Source organism: Filicampus tigris, chromosome 13, assembly GCF_054856515.1.
Source record: "Filicampus tigris isolate MCC_2025a chromosome 13, RoL_Ftig_1.0, whole genome shotgun sequence".
NCBI classification, from domain to species: domain Eukaryota; kingdom Metazoa; phylum Chordata; class Actinopteri; order Syngnathiformes; family Syngnathidae; genus Filicampus; species Filicampus tigris.
The window spans coordinates 10,969,587-10,990,851 of record NC_141229.1 but is presented as its reverse complement, the minus strand read 5'-3'; the positions used below and the strand labels follow the sequence as shown (position 1 = coordinate 10,990,851).

The 21,265-nt window shown below is 41.9% G+C and overlaps 1 protein-coding gene across 7 annotated transcripts in view; it reads right to left on the bottom strand.

Moving 5' to 3' along the window:
• The window catches only part of esrrb (estrogen-related receptor beta), a 49,538-nt gene that overhangs the window by 9,565 nt on the left and 18,708 nt on the right, over nucleotides 1–21,265 (bottom strand). For 6 of the 7 annotated variants that reach the window (XM_086048697.1, XM_086048695.1, XM_086048694.1 and 3 more), the window contains 3 exons: nucleotides 14,342–14,467; nucleotides 5,166–5,276; nucleotides 4,636–4,797 (listed from right to left, as the gene is read on the bottom strand). In XM_086048697.1, the coding sequence (XP_085904823.1) occupies nucleotides 4,636–4,797; nucleotides 5,166–5,276; nucleotides 14,342–14,467 (399 nt within the window). The remainder of the gene's footprint in view (nucleotides 1–4,635; nucleotides 4,798–5,165; nucleotides 5,277–14,341; nucleotides 14,468–21,265) is intronic. The other variant, XM_086048691.1, reaches the window with a different exon arrangement.

Sequence of the window (21,265 nt, the reverse complement as noted above, 5' to 3'; positions counted from 1 at the left end):
TTCCAACACACTTTTTTTTAGTATTCCAGAGGTCCATACAAAGACTTTGTCAGCAGCCAATTCAGCTGTCGTTATGATGGGGAGCGCACCTGCTTATGTGTCACAGAAACCGCTAAACAAACCCCTCCCCCATCCCACCTGGCAAACCTCCCCATCCTGGCGCTGGATCCTCCTGACTGTCTGCCTGTCTCTGATATGCTGCGTCCCATCTCAATCTCCCTGTAGCTTTTCCACCTTCCAGGGGCTCTTTTCCTGTTTGGGTTCAGGCCTCAGCATGCACCTGATTGCTCAATCTATCTTTATCTCCTGTGTTGAAGCCTACGTCAGAGGGTAAATTGAATATACTAAGAGCTGTCTGTTGATGTCTATATTTAATAAAGTGCACTGATGAGGTGCTGATTTATTGCTGGCCAGTATTCACACTCTATTACAAGGAGATTACGAAGCTTGAGTGGGATCAGGCTGGCAACTCGGTAAGTAGATTTCACAATTTAATGGCAAAGAGAAAACAACAGCCTTGAGGGGGAGGAGGTGGGATTGGTGTTTATTATGGAGGGCGGCTGACGCTAACACGACAACTTATAACACAACATCCCTGTTGTCTGCGGGTTAACAACTAAAATGCCAGATGCCTGCCAGTCAAATGAAGAGCTGATTAGCTGACATCCAAGAGAGGAGGACGGCTATTACGGAACAAAGCAAACAAGACTAAATCATTAGAATTTGGTGTAATTCAAATGCAAACATGCAATTAAATACTATATGAAGAGGGAAATAGTTTTCAAGGTACTATCAAACTGACGTGTCAATCCATATTGTCTGGTTCATATACCGGGGTGAAAATACATTTTATCGTGTGGGAGCAAGGCAGCGGCTGCAGCAGAGTGTCAATGTTTGCTTGGCCCTTAAGCCTTCCGACAATTCCCAGATGAAAACACTCCAGCCACGGAAGCTGGATTGGGAGTCGGCAAACACCAAACGAGACCCTCCTGTATATGTTGCATGCATAGCTGCTTTTACATATGAGCACATGACATTCCCACTGTGGGTGGGAAGGAATTCAGAGTGGAACGGGGGGGTGGGGGGTGAGGGTGGATGTCAGAGGTCACACTCGCCTACCGTCACTCCTGAAGAAGACAGCAATGTCAAAGTAGTAAACAGCCTCACGCTGTAGCTGCCAATACATCGAGTACCCAGCTACATTATACCTCTTGGTCAAAGTGAAATTCAGCTTTATGGGATGCAAGGGGATAAGATGGGTGGCTGGTGGACTACTATGTATGTCAAAGGTTGTTAGCACCTATAGGAGCAAGTAGCCATCTGTCTGCACCCCCCAAACACTGCTACTAATGACCCCTTCACCCTTAGGCAACAGCCGTGTTAGACTCTACTGCACGGTGCTATTTGGAGCTGTGACACTAGTGACGAGAATATCCAGTGATTACCATTTAATCAAACACACCGAATGATGACGTGCTTCTTGACTGCACCCTGCTTCAATGTTGGGTTGCTTTTTGTTTTGTTGTTAGAAATGAGCCGTTAAGCGGAAATAAACTCGAACACATTTTTTTGTTCCCAGCAGGCCTACTAGTTGAAACACAACATTCTGATTACTATTGCGTTTGTGAAATAGGAGTTAAGTAGCAAAATCGACCCCTTTTTTAGCCACGTCAGGGTCGGCCATTTTGTCACTTTTGTTGACTGAAAATGACATCACAACTGCTCAGGGCTCAGGTAACAACCAATCATGGCCTCAGCTTCAGAAAATAGGTCAACAGCCGTGATTGGTCGTTACCTGAGCCCCCGAGCAGTTGTGATGTCATTTTCAGTTGACAGAAGTGACAAAATGGCCGCCCCGAGAGACGGCTAAAAACGGGTGGATTAACTCTTATTCCACAAAGGCAATATTTATCAGAATGCCTTGTTTCAACTAGCGGGCTTGAATGGAACATATTCTTGAAAAGATATGTTTGGGTTGACTTCCGCTTTAAATACACACGGACCTCTGTATTAAAATAAACCAAAAACAACACTGCACCCAGGAAAAGGTAATATGATAAATTTCTATATCCCCTATTCTGCTCCTCATTACATGTGCTTCATTCAACATAACAAAAAAAAAAAACTATTGGGGAGGCTGAGAACCAGTTTTCATGAGTTTTAAATTGTTACATTTGGACTTTAGTTATTGGCCCATCTGTCAGCGGTCTAATCAATGTGGTCTAGTTCATAATGAACTGTTAATCTTTTTAATTCCATTGCCTATGGCCTCAGAAATCTATCAGAATGCAATCACCCCCATGCCCCCCTTTCTTTTTTTTTTTGTCCCACAGCAGACTGCAGCTCACTGCAAACGCATGGTACACTACCCTGGGGTTGCTTTGGTGCATGGAGAGTTAGAGCATGGAGTGGCAAAACCACTGAACCGTCTCTGATCAGGTTCAGCCATGTACAACTCAATTATGCTGCTATTTCATGGCCAGAGGACACCCACTGTGCTAATACAGACGCCACCGATGTGGCAGACAAAGCACTCAGATACCACTCATCTGCATTTTTCCAACTTGAGTGTAAATAATGATAGATACTGTTATAAGATAGCAAATATAAAACAGGAGCAGGCAAGTTAGTTGAAAAGAGACTAGTTTAATCTACTTAAGAGTCGATAATACTGCAGGTACTGCACCTTGTTTAGCAGAAGACACTCTGGCTTACTGCCTTAGGTTTTGGGTTAAATGATCATTACCGCCGCATTTGGAATGACACAAATCCCATTACCATTATGCATCTATGCAATGTGCAATATGTGTTGGTATAATCTGATTATCACAGCACTCTTTTGAAACTGTCATATGAAATCCCAGTTAAAGCATACATGCAATACAACAATGATGCTTCTCTGAATGCGAGAAAAATATTGAACAGGACTTTTTAAAATTTTAACTGAAATAGTTTCATTAAGACTACAGTGTGGCCTCATCTCAGGTTATACTCTGTGCTTTACGCAGAACTAATGCGTTAGAGTCTATATTCCATGCACCTACGCACTACAGAAATCAGCGTATCATCACCCTAGTAAAATAATAGCCTAATTGTATTTTTCCCCAAATTGTTTTTTTGCCTTAAATTTCTCCTCAGGATGTTTGGCCACCACTGCTGAAATCAGCTACATCAGTAGTTCAACAGATCATTCAATTCCACTCCTTAAGTGAAATCATTAGGATAATAAATATCATCGCTGTCATGTGAAAAACACTTATCTCCATTTTTTTTTCATTTTCTTATTTTTACATGAATGGTGTTTCCGGGTTACAGACATCGCCGCATTGTGAAAATTAAAAAAGTTTCCAAAAATTGGAGATACGTGTTTTTCACAGGACAGCGACAATACAATATACTCAGTAGTTAGGTCCATTTTTCGTGTTTTCAGAAAATACTGAAAAATGACTTGGACCATTATTTTAGAGAGGTGGCGATATGATGCAGGTTTGAGCTTAGCATCAATGCTTGGGCAACTTTTGGGGATTGGACAATGAGAATGTGTGTTACCAGGTCACCTGAGGTCCAGTCCTGAGTAAGCTTCTTGGTTAAACTCTCAGCCTGCTGACCGTGCACGGTGCACGGCGAGTTATCCAAACAGTTTAGATGCATAACGGGCCACAGCTGAGGCCAGGGGCCAGGAGCATATCCATTGCTAATCTCCTTACTATCAGATCTGTACCTGATTAATAACCTACTTTCTGAGAAGTACTCTAAGACCTTTTCAGCACAAAATGCACCTGGCTTAACTGACTTATGTTGGATAAAAATAAATACATTGAGATTGAAATGCTATCTCTTCAACTGATTTAGCATAATGCATAATAGCACTTGTGTTTGTGCGACAAAAATCAGAAAGTGTATCTGTCAGTGCTGTGCTTGTTTGAGTTGTGCTACTAAGAATGTAGAAGTGGCAAAAAGACATACACTCATTTAGTTTTTTACCCCCTCTCGAACACCGTAGTGATGTTATAGAGATATGGGGGTCAAGCTCAAGATCAAGGAGAATCTGCCTTGGTGGCAAAAAAGAGGGGCTAAACAATGTGTTCTTTGTCAAAATCAAAGCAAAACTCTTGCGGGAAGCAAAATCTCTGCTGACGTGAGGTGCGCTGTGCCCTTAATTCAACAGCCTCTTATAACCTAACACCTCGTCTATCAGAATGTCTATGGGCCAAAGGAGGAAACACGATTATACCCATCAATAATTCAACGAGTGTGTGTGCCTGTGCTGAGTGTGCGTTCATGTGTGCATACGTGTGTGTCTGCATGTGATATGATGTGTTGTTTGAGTGGGCAAGACCCCAACTTTACTCTACATCTCCCTTGTGATTACATTGGCAGCAGGTCAGTGTGTTCCCCTCTCCATTCAGTGTGGGGATTTTAGATGCACTCTATTGATTTGTTTCTTGCACAGCTATGTCCATTTCACACCCCCTCCATGCCACACGCCCTGTGGCATTGTGAGCTTCGGTCATTAATTATCTGTGGGAGTGCGCGCGCACGTTATATTCGTAAAGCATAAAACAGAGGCGAGAAAGAGAATGGGGAAAATCAGGCCGAACGGAGTAGTTAAATAACAGAAACAAAAGATTCTACCTGGGATGTGTTTGGCCCAGCCGATGATGACGACCAGCTCGCGGTCAGCCAGGTCGCAAAGTGTGGTAAGAGCCTTTATGTCACTCTCCGGCATGGTGGGGTCAGGCATGGCGTAGATCTTCTCTGGCTCTGCCACCAAAAGGTGAGATACTATCTTTGTGACTGAGGGTAGAGGGGAAAAAGGAGGGAAGACAAAACAAAATAGATGTTAAATATGCTATCCAAAAATCTCCACGGGCTGAAACAAATCCCTGGGGTAGATTTGGTATGGAGTCAAATGAAGGCTATAAAATCTCTTTTGCAACATGATAGATGTATGTGTGCAAATTGTGGGGACAATATTTCCCTACAGCTCCTGAATAATACCGGTCCCAAATTTCTGACCAATAAACTCTGCCCAAACATAAGCCAGAGCGCGGGGTCGTGTTATTTAGCCTCAAATTGTACTTAACCTTTACCTGATTGCTTGCCTGGCAGAGGAGGCGCGACGGAGATGGGAGACAATGGGCTAGTGACGGGGCAGTACTCACGAGGCTTTTTGGTAGGAGGGGGGAGCGTCAAACCCAGGTATGGGTTGTTTTCAGTGTCCAACCTCCTCTTGTACTTCTGTCTGCCCCCTCGAACTCGGTCCAGGCGCACCCCTATGGAGGACAAATTGCGAAGACCACCAAATAGAGGCAATTAGTATCAAGTGCGTTCGCAGAAAAAAAAAAAAAAAAATCGGTGTATTGTACAGGTTACACTAGCCAGGTAGTTAGGACAATATTTGAAAGTCGGTGTAAACTACTACTGTGTGGGATTGATTGGGCTCCAGTCTTCTAAGTAAACATAAAATGACTGCATGGGGCCGTAAAAGTGTGCGCGTGTGTAAGCATGCGTGTCAGTGTGTGTGTGTGTGTGGATATGTCAGAGGAAAGGCTGTCTTCCCATATGTGGTCCATGCCTGGCTGGTCTACTGTGACACAGCTGAGCCCAGAGCAGGTCTAAACATATGAATATTTAACGCGGGGTCAATGATCTCACAGACTGGTCCTCTAATTATTTAGCTTTTGTGTGAGGCGCACTGCATACTAATTGGCTCTTTACTTGTTTGTGCATGAGTGAGAGCTCTGGTGTGTGTGGTCCTTCAGATCCAGTAAAAGCAACATGGCCAGCCAACGAGTGAATACACCGGACCCCCCACGCCCCTCCCGCACACAGTGAACAAAACATCCGCTGTCATACTCCGCGTAGATAACTAGGTATTGCTTCCTCATAAAAGACCCTTATTTCACCCCTCTTTCAGAGGAGCAGCAACAGAGCCTTATCACCCACAACCACACCTAGGGGTCCGGGTTCCGCACCGATACTGTAAATGTCAAGCCGGCCTCATCATAACATAAGTTATTTATTATCTCATTATTTGATAAGAATGTTTCTATGTGGATGTCTTTTCTATTCTATTCATTTTCTCCATAGTTAACATACTTAATCTACGCTCTTCTATTTATTTGATATGACCAGGCAGGTATTCACTTATTCAATGCAAATGTATGCAAACCTTTATCCTGCATCCCCATATTTGTACCAGCCTGTCACTGCTTCCATCCAGCCTAAACATGCCTGATATCTTAATCCTGTCAAGAGGGAAAATCCCCTCAATTTACCTCGTATGCATAAAGCAACCTCCAAACAAATTTAATACTTAAAGGGTGGACGAGAAGAGGCTCAATGAAATGCGTGCGGTGGGGGGGGAGAGTTAATTTGTCAGCCTCCTACGTCCTCCGAGCGAACAACACCACCGCAAGGCAGAGCACTTCCTTGATGATTTCATCACTTTATAACAGGGAGGACAGTGTCAAACCTGGGCATTGTGCGGCCACTGCAAATGAGCCTAATACAATTTGCGAATCAGCAAATGCTCTTGGAGAGGATGAGTTTGGATGTGTCCCATGCCCGGCGATTGGCAGTCACGCAGTGCGTGTACGAAACGGAATATCGGATGATGTAAAACAGAAGTGCCATTTACCAAAAAGGGATTCAAGGGTGGATTTATGCAAAATGCTTTCTTGATTTCCTGCGCTTATCTTATATTGCCATGGCCGAGAGCTACCCCGCATGGGTGGGGTCGTAATGTGTACTATCATCTAACTGTAAAATAGAGATTTCTTCCACTTATATAAATTATTTGATTCCCTAGGAACACAAATCTGATTAGGATTGTCTTTCAATTTCCTGACACTGACAACCCACTAACCTAATTACCCCCAATTCCCAACAGAGACTCCTCCTTCCCAGCAAGACACAGGGAATAATCTGATGGCAACTTTACCTGCACTTTACATGCACACTCACTGACAGCTTTCTTTTAACGCCACTCAAGTCAAGAAACACTGCAGACTTTTTTTTTTTCAAGCATTTAATCTGCCACTGTGTCCTTGGAATCATTAAAAAATAAAAAAATACAACCCCACTTGCCGCTGTTTATTACAGCCAACGCCACAGCCATGGAAAATTCCTCTCATGGTCCAATGTGATGTCACCACTTTCTACAGTTTCTTGCGGCTCACCCGATGAACTCGACCGCTGCCAGGTGGCTGCACTCCCGTTCTCTATGATCCTTTCGACCAGTTGAGTCATGTGGCTGTGTCGGCCGGTGTAACGGCAGCATTTGAAGTTAGGTGGGTGCCTCTTTTAATTAGAGCAGGCCTGGTCATAATTAACAGATGCTGACAGGAATTAAAACTTGGCACGATCCAGCCTCGTTTTACCGTCCAAGAGGGTCAGAAACGGGCCCCGGAGAGGAGAAGGGCCATTAAAAGCAGCTAGACCAGACTCATTCTCTCCGACTGCCAGGCACTATGGACCGGACGTTATAGGGGCCTTTGAGAGCTTCATATGTCCCCTTGGTGGCCCTCAGCTGTAAGTGGTCTGACTCTGCTGAGCTCTCTCCATAGTAAACAGTAGGTGTGTTATAAATGTGCGAAGAGATTTAACTGCCACCTCATCTAAAGTCATCTCACTCTTTTATGGCCCGCCACACAGCGCGGCGAGGCTGAGGCAGAGGTTGAGCGCGGGTATCATCTCTTCAAAGCGGGGTGCTGGGGGAGAGGGCTTTTGGCCAAGGCGGCTGGCATTTGTGCACGGATTAGCGCAGGCCTTAGGGTGGGGGCTGGGGCCAGCTGACCTGCGGCTCCTCTTTCTCTCCAAAAACAATAATAATCCCCTTCCAAGCACACTCCTACAAAAGAGCCTGTCTTCACTCACTTTGCGTGGACGGCCATGATAGGGGCCCTTATTTTGAGTCGCTCACCTGTTCTGTGTCTCTCTCCCTGGGGAAAGTGTCAGGATGTCTGGGATGGTTGGCAATGCCAAGGGGGGCTTAGGCAGAAGCTATTTTAGCTGGGAAAATCAGAAGGCCACATGGCAAGGCATGGTGAACCTCGCCTTTCAAGGAAGCCGCCATGCTAAACTGCCGTCAGCACTATTTCCAAGGGCCCCCGATGCCAGCGCCGCATGCTCGTCACACTGTTGCAGCATTTCTAATCACGCGCGGCGATGAGAGAAGGAAGCGCACTGACCCCTCCACATATTCGGACCCAAGGGGCTGCCACACTGACACCCTTGTCACGTAGTCCATTTACAGGTTAGCTAGACGTTCCCGGGTGAGCTGACATCCCTGCCCCTACCGCTGACTGAAATTACTGACTGGTACTTAACACACATTACACTCATACAATAGCAGTAAAAATGAATGATTGCGCATTAATAAGTCAGTGCATTAATAACTAAAAAATGCAAAATTATTGTTACTGCCGCTCATATTTTTCATTTATGCGGCTGATGAACTACTCAACCACACTCAGTTATGTCAAGTGCATTAAACATTTTAACGCATAAATCTGGGTCAACTTTCTATATCACTTAGGAACAACAATGTTATTTTATGTAACTTATCATTTTTATTGACTCACGGCCCAAGTTTAAGTATTTGTAAGATTTTAGCGGTTACATTTTGGCCTCTCAATAGCAGTCTTGTCACCCATTTCCTTTTGTGATGATTGATCAACTGTGATGTTTTAGATCTTAATCATACAAAACAATACACGGTATCTGTGTTGGATTGCACACAAGCAGAGATACTTCACAGGTCGACGCATGATCGGGGTGCAAGCCGGTCCTCAATTGTCCCATCACATGTTCAACAGAATACATTCTCCGCAAGGGGAGATCTTGCAGTTAATTTGTAAAAACGCACTTTGGGCGCGCCAATCTCATGCACGGACCCCAGCGATTCAATTTATTGAATGTCATGGAATATGCGCCTCGACCACCCTGAATTTAAAGGGAATTAGGGGAGCCACTTCAATTGGCCGGGAGTCAGCTGCGTTACATCCCACAATGACGCACAGTGGTGCAGACGCCCCCTCCTCCCTGTGCCCATCTAGGAAAAAAACCCAAAAAAGAAAACTCCACCCATATGCAGTTAGGCTGCACTTTGCGCTAGACTTACAGACACCACGCTCCTCGAAAAAGAAAGAAGACCCACGCAGTGTCGTGAGAGCTTGTTTTGCCTATTTGTCCGACAGGCAAGGCCTCCTGCACGGAGGAAGTCCATCTGCAATTCATGTTCTAAAGCTACCTGTGACGAGCGAAAGAGCACACTGACGTCCGCATCGGGCATGCTGAATTCTGTTGTAAATTCAAAGAGCTACAAGTTAATTTGTGATACATTTCAAACATTTCCCTTCATGTCAAATGTGTGTGAATTATTTTGTGATAAGCATTCTTGTTCCTGATCGGTTCCGTTGGACAAGGCATCGTTTGTATATCCAAATACAGCACACAGACCCTGCCACACAGTTACATTGTGTGATTTGTGATTAAATAAAGTAAATCTATTTTGCTATGGACTTGAATTAGGGTACAAGTAGTTATTTTTCTCTGTATTATGAGTCACCATGGCATCAATAGAACCACTCATCCCCCAGAAGTGTTTGTTCCCCATATTCCAGGAAATAGCCTGCTACCCAATACATAAAATGACAAACACACCCAGAGACAAAGCCTTACGGGTTGTTTACACTTTTTTTCTTTGTACTAGTTTAGCCTTGGTCGAGGTGTATGATACTAAACTTAGTAGCCTTATAGTTACATATGATCATTATAACATTGGTGAAACAATCAACCTTTTACACAGTACTGGATATACAGTATCTAAAATGTTCAGTAGTATTTAGAAAAATAAAATAGGGTAAGGGTTTTGGGTTTTTTTCATCAAAAGTATTGTGATTGTATCCTTGTATCTTTTTTTTTCATTCAATACATTAAAAATAATTTGAAATTGTGTAGCAGTCAGCTATTATTCCACTCTGTTTTTTGCCGTGGCAACACTACGATCTAGTATGTATCGGCATTCGTGTGTGTGAGTAAGCGAGAGGGAGAGGAAGTTGGCGCAAAGAGCAACTGTCACTGAACGATGTCAATATAATCTCTCAATAGTATCTTGTCTTCTCCCTTGCTCTAAGCTCTGACCCGTTTTCATTGATCAGAGGAAAAACCTGTTGCCTCTGACATCTGATTCTTCTATTGATCACTTCCTCCTTTATACAGTGGGAGCGAAAGTACAGCGACTCAACACAGGCTCTGAGCAGGTCTCCTTAAATCAAATTGCTGAAAACCGTCTTCCTTTCTACCATGCGCGGCCAGAGTTTGGTTGAGGAGACAACTATTCTACTCAAGTGGGAATACTGTTACTTTAAATTAATATTACTGATGTAAAAGTAAAAAGTAGCCATATGATTACTTAAGTAAAAGTAAGTATTCAATGAACAAACTACTCAAGTACTGAGTGATGTGTAACTGACGTGATTTAGTTTTTAATCAGAAAATGAACGACAAATACACAAAACTATAAAATGGGAAATTACTAATTTAGATATCATCAAACAATATCCATCCATAAGTCTTTATAAAAAAATTCAAATTCAGCCGCAAGAAATGGTCTTAACTGATTTGATGCCCAAACTGCAACACGTTTTCTCAAGTTCAAAGTGGAGTTCTTGTAGGCTAAAATGTGGACATTTTTAGGCAGACAGAGATGCTAACGCATGCAAAAGCTGTTTTTCTTTCTTTTTTGTACTTTGTAATGTAAAGATTGTTGGCTGTTGATTGATTGATTGAAGGCTGAATGTGTGAGCAAGGGTGTTCTGTTTCTTCTGAACACAACTTGTACGTCGCTATTGCCTTCATTGTTTTTGCCATGTTTCGCATAAATTAGATCTGGCGAAATGGAGACAAATGACACTAGAGGCAAAGTTGGAAACAGAAGTTATGTGATAGCGCCCAAGGCAGAACTCTCGCTGCCCCCCCTCACAATCCCCCCGCCTCGACACACAAACGTGCACACAAAATAAAATTGCACAAGCAATAATACATAGATACAAATTAAAGTAGCAAGAGGAATATGTGATGGAGAAAAGTAGTGTTTCTTCTAGGGATATCCCGATCCGATCATGTGATCGGAAATCGTTGATCAGGCGGTTTTCAGCTGATCAGGGTTTGGGACAAAACGATCAGTTTTTCTTTATTTTCTGCAATTTTATAGGTCACAAAGTCACCAAATAAGGTTAGGTTATAAATATTGTGTCAAATGGAGCAGTAATAGCTTAATTTGATATTACACAATAATGTTACGTTTTGTTTTTTAGGGCGGACAGTGGTCAGAGTGGCAGTAAGAGCCACACACACACGTACACAATGAGGCACGTCTGCCTGTAAATAGTGCTCTCCCTCCGCGCTGCAGCAGAAAGTAAATTGTTTGGAGCAACAAACAAAAAACAAGCAAAAACCTTCTAAAATAGCCAAACGTTTGCCTTGCCTGACATAAAGCCGCCTCACTGCACGGCATAAGAGCTGAGAGAGGGCCAGACAGGTTAGCAATTGTGACACGTCCAAACGATGTAACTTCAAATAGAAGTTTGACATGAGTAAATTATTTGGTGACAAGCAGGCTTGTTCCCCACTGGTTGCATTTAACAATGTCATAAATCAGTAGTGTTGTTTGTTGACGAGAGAAGTCATAGACGAACTATGTAGCTGCATGAATTTGTCATTTTAGCCTGTACACGCCAATTAATAATAATGTAAATGTATTGTTTAACATTAGATAAATCAAATGCACTCAAACAAGAGGAATGTCTCGTTCTATGTTAATGCTTATAGGCCATTCCACAAATTGGTGCCCTTTGCATCCCCAGGAAATAAAATGTATAATTGCATCATACAAATGGATGAAGATACATTTTTAGAAAGCGTCCTGCACATTGATATGTATTGTGCTTAAAACCTACAGTACACAAAACAATGACCTAAAATAAACCATGTCTGAGATTTTCCTATAAACATTTTGAGTTGTTAGTATGTGCAACATCGAATTTAGAGCTGAAAAAAAAAAGAACAACATTTAAAAAAGAATTCTTTTGAGAGTGAAAATGATTGGCACTCATTTTGGGGAATGGCAGAAATTTGTGTACCTGTCTGTATGTACATTTCTATATTAATTTGAGACCTTTTCTATGTGCACTCTTTTTTTTTTAATGTATTGCCGAGGCAGCGGATCAGGACTCAATATCAGCAGATACTTAAAACCAAAAATTCCACCAAAAATTGTGATTGGGACACCCTCAGTTTCTTCTCAACCAAAACAAAAATACAATACAGCTCACCCAAAAAGTACAGTATGACCAGTACTACCTTAGATACGGCAACTGGACCTTTTAATAGTTGTGAGAAGAACATGAATTTCATCTAATGTCACAAATTTGCATTGCTTTTGTGTTTCTTCCTTAGACGGTCACGGGATAGTGCTGCATCTTTGTGAGAGCAGTAAAGTTATAATTATAATTTTCCATTGGCACACAATGTGACCTTTCTGCCGTAATGAAAGTAAGTGGCAACCACAGTCACATGAGCGGTAGCCGTTTCCACACTCGGGCCTGAGCATGGCGTTGAGCTGAAGGCTTCATTGAGCTTACATTGGGCAACTGACCACGTGTCCTTATTTCCATTTCGTTTCGGTGACACTTTTAAGCGGCCTACCTGAAATGTACCGGTGTGTAAAAATGATGTGACATCTCTTTGCTAATCACGGCAATGACATACTGCCTTTCATTGTGCAACAAGATCTGCGACAATAATCGATGTATGAGTATGATGACAGATGGAAATGTGTCAATCGTATTTGCAGTAGAACCTCAGGCCAAAGCCAAAGTCTGCATATTTGACTTTTACACTCTTTTTACTCTAACCTGACACTGGTCATTCATCTATAGCCATGCCTACATATTTTTGTAGTCTCGCACTCCCCAAGATGATATATTGGCATAAATTTTTCATCAGATAGTAATGCGATTACTCTGTCTTTCTGGCACTAAGGCTTTATCTGGCTGCATGCAGTCCAGGGGATTCGGTTTCTGTGCAGAGATCCATATAGGTTACGACTCTGGCTTCAGGTGGCGGCTAGATATATATGCATCTATAAATCCCTCTCTTCGGTGAATAATGGGAGGAATAATGTCAGAATATATACAGTGCAAGTTTGCCAGAGAACATAAAAGTAGGCAATTTTATGCAGAATTGTATCTGTTAGGGCCTGTGTCTGGCAGACTATTTAAGCTACGGAATAACCATGAGGGACAATCTGACTTTAAAAAGTGCCTCCTGAACTATTTACTCATCAGCATTTGTGAAAAAAAAAAAGAATATCACAAAAACACCTAATGACAATTATAACCATTTCTCTCAAAAGAGAAATGAAGAAATAAAACACGGCATTGGATTTTTAATCCAAAGCTACCCATTATGTATTTTTATGTCATGTCATGTCATCTTCCAAACCGCTTATCCTATATAGGGTCGCGGGGAGTTGCTGGAGCCTATCCCAGCCGTCAATGGGCGAAGGCAGATTACACCCCGAACTGGTCGCCAGCCAGTCGCAGGGCACACATAGACACTGTCACTGAGCGGGAATCGATCCCACGCTGCCCGCACACAACTCAGGCGTGTGTACCACTACACTATCAGCGGACATGTATTTTTATATGCTTTATATTAATTGTTTATTTATTTATTTTTTAGGAGCAGCCAAGCAATAAAAAGAGACACACACATAGAGCGCATCCACTGCTAATGCACTGGAGATACTGTAGGTGCTTCTCGGACAGAATCTCCCAAAGAGTCTCACGGGGCTCCTAGAGATTCGGGAGAGGGAAAAACCCAGCAGGACCATTCCATCCAAAACATGTTTAATTGTCTGGGAATTCTCGGGGGGCATTCACAGGAAGCGACCTGAGATGTTCCAAAAACATTTAGGGGATCAATATGCCAGGGAGAGCTGACACGGTGCAGAGTGTGTGCATTTTACAGATAGAATACTGTTACATTTCTTTTACTGACAGGGTGAAAGGATGCTATTCAGCATATTTTTTTGTCCATAGCGAGACTGACCATTATTTACTGCGCAAGGAAGCCGCTGTTTTGTAGGGTTAGGCTTGTATTCGTGGCCAGAAAAAAAAAAAAAACTGTCTAGCCTATTTCTGAGTGTTCCAAGTGTTTAGGGCTGGAAAATTATTAGTGATTGCATATTTGTCATATTTTCAAAGGTAACAACTAAACAGCGTACACTTTTTATATGTCATTGGTGCAAGAGGGAAAAAAATGCTCTTACTCTTCTTACCTTCTTTCAGCATCCCCACTTTGAGGCATTTCATGAAGCGACAAGCCTGACATGATTTGCGTCTCCGTTTTGTGATCTCACACTCATTTGTGGCAGGACAGCTGTATTCAATGTTGCCTAAGAAAAGGAATAAATGAGATGAATTAATCGAGTGACACTGGATTTTGAATGAAGCACAAAAGGCATGATTATTTGATCAATGCAAGGCATACGTAATCATTTTAAGTGCTGATAAATAAGGAGTCTTTTATAAAATCTTTGGTGGCTCAGGTCCAATCCAGCAAAATAAAAATCCTTCCGGTGCTGGGACCTGAAGGAGAAAGCGCTCATACCTGAGTGGTAAAGAGAGACAAAACTACAGTGGTCCTCAAGGGTGGATGCAAACCTGCTCCAATACTAAATTGGCCTTGTTAATTCTGTGCATGGCCCCAGGTGCAGGCCATGTCCCCCTGTGCTCAGAGGGGCCTGCCACTGCTTCAATAGCAGGCTAGATGAACCGAACATGCCGCCCCTCACCAATTTACATAATACTCCTGTAGAGCCAAACCTGTTCTTACCACAATTGCCATTGTTGATGATTTATATACTGAACATGCAAGAGACCTTATACATTATTCAAGTTCAGGATATGATTCCAGGATAGCGCTACGAAAAAGAGTTTCATTGCTCCATAATAATAAAAAAAAAATAAAGGAAAATACAGTTACTATAACATGGACAGCAGGACATCTTTTGCCTCTATCCGATTCCCTATATTTTACTGAACTGAAGGATTTTCAATAAAGGGTTTCAGTGTATCCCAGTCCCTTCATTTCAACTGGGCTTTCATTTTCAAAGCTTTTGACATTTATTTTTTACACGTTTTATTGTCTCTTGCAAATGCCTAACCACTGTAATGGTAATTACAGTAACATGTAATTACAGCTTTCTCTTATTCACAGCAATACAAATTATCATTTGTAAATGACAACTATTTTATGATCGTGCTTTCTATTTCACTTCTTCTTTTTCAGAGTCAAAGTTTAACAATTAATGCCCACCGCACACACACACACACACACAGACACTGCCCCTCACTTCCCTTACAGACCACCCGCAAGCTGTGTAATATTCCACTGGCGTTCCTCTTCTGGCCCTCCAACACCCTTTGACAACTTATGCAATTATGTTAACATTATTGGACAGATCAAGTCGGGGGTCCCAAGATGTTATAAATAATTAGAAATTCCTCCTTATATCTGGGTTAGAAATCATTATGCTAATTCTACTCATCTCTTTGGGATTGAGGGTAAATAAAGGTGTGAGGCAAACGGCTGATGAGCTCTGATTGTCTTTCCTCGCTCTGTTTTCTCTGTTGTCATAGCAGAACCAGACCATAATCATCCTTTTCATTTTCACACATGCCAGGAGGAGGCAATCAGTGCTGCCCAGTGCAAGAACCAATTCTTTTTTTTACTATCATAATTAATTGGTTATTTTATTTATTTTTTTTTTTGCTGAAGCATTGAAACATTTAAAACAGGGTTGTTTTGTTAAAATCAAATCGGTATTTATGTCTTGAAATGACAAAATAGAATACACACAATTGGAAGGCTGCAGCAAGGTCCCTCTATTGGTCACAAAACGTGAAAACTGATTCCATGATAGTGTTTATTTGGCAGCTAATGTGGCCAAGACCATCTATTTTCATATTCATTTCATGTCATCATCATGGAAATGCGGCCAATTGACCCTGTGCGTCCCTGAAGGCATTTTAGCGTTCAGGTTCTTTTTTTTCCCGCGCTACCCCTCTTTCCCTTTGTCAGTGTTTGAGTGAACACATGCACAGACTGCACCTGGTGGTTTACTAAAAGAGCTACAGTGCTTTGATATTACACTCTCTAGAAACAAAAACAATCATGCACTCTCACACACTTGTGCCACAGAATACACATGTTCTGTCAAGCCCTATGTGCCTCTGATATTCCGTCAAAGGGGGCTTCTCATAGATCACTGATGGAGACAGGCAGCTTAAGTCATATTTCATCTCTACATCTCATAGCCTTATATACACATGGTATATACAGGAGTGTCTAAGAATCAGAATCCTTTAGACCACATATTTTCAAGGTAGAAGCAAAACAATAGGAAGTTTTGAACACCACAGTAGAAATAAAATATGGACATAATTAATTACTCGGATGACTTTGTGGAGCGGATTGTTGCTTAATCTTGTCTAGAAATGATTGAGGCAAAAATAGAATGCAATATTTGGCTGCAACCAGAGTGGCTGTTATTCAGTCAAGTAGTTTGCATTCCAAAGAAGCACAGCATCAAGTCAGCCAACAAGCAACATGGTTGAATGTGACTGAAGTGGACCGTTGCAAAACAGTTGCCGATTCCGCCGCACACCAAGCCATTGAGCACTGCACTAACGACACGCTGCAACAGAAAAAACGTGACCCTGTTATGTTTTTTTTTGTTTTGTTTTGTTTTTTTATGAACCACAAAAACATGGTGGGATTGTCAAAGAACAAGAGGATTTCCACAAAGAGGAGAAGCAGTGACAATGAAAGCGAGAGAGTGTGGATACTTTGATAAGTGGTTGGTAAAAATTGATCAGCTGATTCACTGACTGCACCTGTGCATTACAGCAACACTCTCCTGAAATAATATACAAGTACTTAAAGGGAAAATCAACTCAAACATATTTTTTTCAAGAATATGTTCTATGCAAGCACACTAGTTGAAACAAAGCATTCTGATAAATATTGTGTTTGTGGAACAAGATTTAATCCACTCATTTTTAGCCATCTCTGGGGTGCCCATTTTGTCACTTCAGTTGACTGAAAACGACATCACAACTACCCAGGGCTCAGGTAACGACCAATCACGGCTCAGCTTTAGAAAACAGGCAAGCTGTGATTGGTCGTTACCTGAGTCCTGAGCAGGTGTGATGTCATATTCAGGTGACAGAAATGACAAAATGGCCGCCCCCTGAGATGGCGAAAAAGGAGTGGATTTTGCCGCTTAACTCATTTTGCACAAATGCAATATTATTCAGAATGTCGTGTTTCAATTAGTAGGCCAGCTGGGAACATATTCATGAAAAAAATATGATTGGGTTGATTTTTATCTTGAAGTATTATCGTAAAACACAACCGATTCTGTCTCACTTATGCTTAGAAACCATACACATTATTTTTTTTGATTAACTGTTAAGTACGTCTGTGATATTTTGCAACACTGGCGATTTAAAATTTAAACCACAGCAAAGCCAGTAGCTGACATGAAAATTAGCTGCCGATCCCTGCACACTGCACGCCAGTTCATATTTGAATTTCACCAATAGAAATGAAGCCGTCTGGCGATTCTTTGCTCAAAGACCATGCACATGTATCTGTTTATCTGTCTTTGAAGAGGTTATGGTTTGGTTACCAATAACATTGCAGGGTGAAGGGAGACAAAAAAGATTTCCCTTTTCCTTCTCTTGATAAGTATCTCTCAATCTGTTTTATGGCCTTTCAGGACCCATGCCAGGACACAGAGGGGAAAGTCAGGTCCTGTAAGTAAATTACAGTAAAATGGCAGGTATTTCTCATCAAAATCTAAACTGACTTTTACCGGCTTACTGTCAAGGTCTATTACTTCATATAAAAGAAGGTCGCTGAGTTCAGTTAGTTTTCAACCAGTTTTACACTTGGGATCAAAATGGGAAGAAAACATGGTTCAAAAGGTGATATGCAGTATGCTTTTGATTGGTGGGGCACATGAGGTGCAGGGATGGGCGTGTGACTAGAAGAGCCCAGAGAACAGAGGGACTTCTGGGATGGATGGGGATTCAGGTTGACATAAATTTGGGCCTGGCCTTGACTAATGTAACTTTATCAATGCATGAGTTCAAGGGGCTTATTTAAGTGGGTGACACGGTGACAGAGGATGGTTGTGGAAAAGGTAGAAAGGCATGCATGATTAGGAGGTAAAGTGAAGTAATTAGAAAATGGATACATGGGAAAAAAAATACAGTTTGACATCTGTACAATTTTACAAGATCCAATACAAGAATGGAATAGACTATCCAATACTTAGATAATGATCAGGTTAGATACTTGGCACAGATTTAATTCAGCATGTGAATAATGTAGCCAAAAAAATGAACACCTTACAAAATGATGCAGTACTGTACCCCTCTCTATAATGACAAACTACAACAAAAATAACAATAACAATTGTTAAATAAATACCTCTTTGACAGTGCCACGTAAAATGATTGAATGATGATGATGATGAAAAAAAGACGGATTTTTGGATGATTGTATTGTTTTTCTTGTTGTATCTAAAGCTTTATCTGGTGTGTGTGCGCATGTAGACATAAAGTACAAAAAATGATGTTTGCATCTTGCCAACCAAATACATTCTGACGATTTTGTAGTCAAGGTGAGTCCAAGGTGATTAAAACAAAAGCCGTCAGATTGATAGTCACCACCAATTTACCATGCTATTTGCCCTAAGTGGTATAGAACAACGTGATAAAGGGCTGGAAAGGACAGGGTCTTTGTTTTCTTCTCATTAGCACGGACTGTCTTAGATACCCTGAATGCCTCGTTATTCCTTTAATTAACCAGTTCTCATCAACCTCACCCCCTGGTTCTTTCAAATGCTCTACATCCTGCTATTTGCTGTTTCCATGTTCCTCCACCTAAATGTGCATGTGTTTCTATTATCATTTTGGTGGGCTTTCACCTCCCCCAAAAAGTCCCAGCATTCTCTGCCCGGGACCCCTGTCTGATTATTATGCCATTAAGCCTCTTCTCCTCTCATGTGAAAGAGCAGCAGAGTCCCTCTTCAATCTAAAGAAGTCCAGGGTTTTCTTCCCCTCCTTTCCCTGAAATTACCCAGCGACGCGTGCCTGAGTTTCTAATTGGCATGCCCGTCCCTGGAGACGGCCCCCTCCCTTCTTCCTAATGAAAAGCCTCGGCCTTAATTACACTTTCCAAACGCTGATTGTTATTGACAAAACTCCTGTGGCTCGGACAAACGACGGCAGATTAGCTCCATTACAGGCAGCCCTCCAAGAAGGGAAAGAGAGGGATTTCAAATCGACAATGCAAAGTGGGGGGGTCGGAGGGGAGGGGAGGGTCGGAGCTTTCAATTTCTTTCTCCATGTACCTTCCTCTTAATTGTTTGGACCCGTGCTTCACTTAAGACATCTCCTTCTTCTCTGATGCCTCTTTTTCTGTTCCATTGTGTGACTTTAAGCGAGGGGACAAAAGCCCAGTTATGTTACTTGGGAGAAAATGTTCATCTTTGTCAATAGACAGGATTGCTGATGGCACCAATGGTAAACATGTGGATTTGGCCTAATGCTTTTGTTTGTCTGAAAAAGGTACATAGACTGTCTAAAGCTGATAGGGATGCAAGGTCTAAAATCAACACCCCCCGTCAAGACAGGCAGCATACTCATAATGCATGCTGTTCTATGTGGGTGAACATTTGCGGGGAGGGATGGGTGCAATATGTCGCATTTATTATTCTCAAACATGAACATTCTTCAATTTCCATTATTGGATCCAGTTTTCCACTGCATGTATCCAACTCTTAAGACAACTGGATTTAGACATGGATAGCTGGGCTTGTACATTTTATTTCCAGGCTGAACAATATCTGATTTTAAGATTAATCTGAAATTGAGTAGTTTCACAATGTGGGGGTGGGGGGCTTTCATTGCCTCTCTAATGAGAAGCTGTGATACATCATGCCTTGTAGATAGCCAGTTGGTCATACCCTGGTCCCCAGACACACCACACACACACACACACACATACACACAGACGAAGAGCAGGAATAATAAAGCACGTTCTGAGAAGCATCTGGGCAAACAGCCCCCATACAACCAAGTCTGACCACACAGTGAGCTTGTCATGTCCACAATACACCATCAACCATGAGAGATGATGGCATCTTACTTGGGACTCGGCTGGCATCATCATACGTATTTACATGGGTAATTGTGAGAAAAAATGGTCGGCCCCAAGCTGCGGATGGTGACCCAGTATGAAAGTCAAGATTTTTTTTACCTTAAAATTAATCACCAGATGTGGCTGTTCACAATAATGCAATGCAGATATAAAATGAACAACCTTACTGAGATTTGTGTTATTGTTTGTGTGTGAATGTATTTTGAGCAGTAAATAATAGCCGACGCGACTACTTCCTGTTTGTGACATGCCGACGCCGGCAGGTAATGAAGAGCCAGTTATACCCTTAGAATGCCTCACTTTCAAAATCAGTTCTTACCAAGACAACTCAACAAAACTCAACAAGACACCGTTTTATTGGGTTCCATGCTGTCCATAATGTGACAACAGATCAGCAGAAACAATGATTTTACGGTCATTTCATTTTTTGTCCTCAATGTACCTACGACAATTTACAACTGTACTTAACCTTAGGCTTCTGCTAGAACTACGTTTGAAACTAAAACCCGAAGTTAATTTCGTTCTCTCTAAAATACGATGTTAAAATGTTTACAAAAGTCTTTTGTTTATTCCGCGATGACCGAGGACCTTTTGCATCGAGCATGATTTCCAGTTTTATTGGTAGCGACCGGATAATAAAATAAATGGACACGTTTTCGCACCATTTGCACTCACTATTTTTGGAGTTAATTCTTGAGCATGAGTCAGCAGGTTTTGAAAGGCGCTCAGGCATTTTGTATTTTGCGAAGGCTTAGGATCCACCGTGCCTCGAAAGTAACGACTTTACATGACCACCGTTGCGTCTGTCTTTTCACCATTCAGAGGTAATTTGTACCAGTTTTTCAACCAAATATCTTTGTATGAAGGTAATGAATCTGTTCAAATGTAAAAAGAATTAATTTTAGAATAATTTGGTACTTGAGTGCTCAATGTTTAGTGTCCATGCAACAACCATACC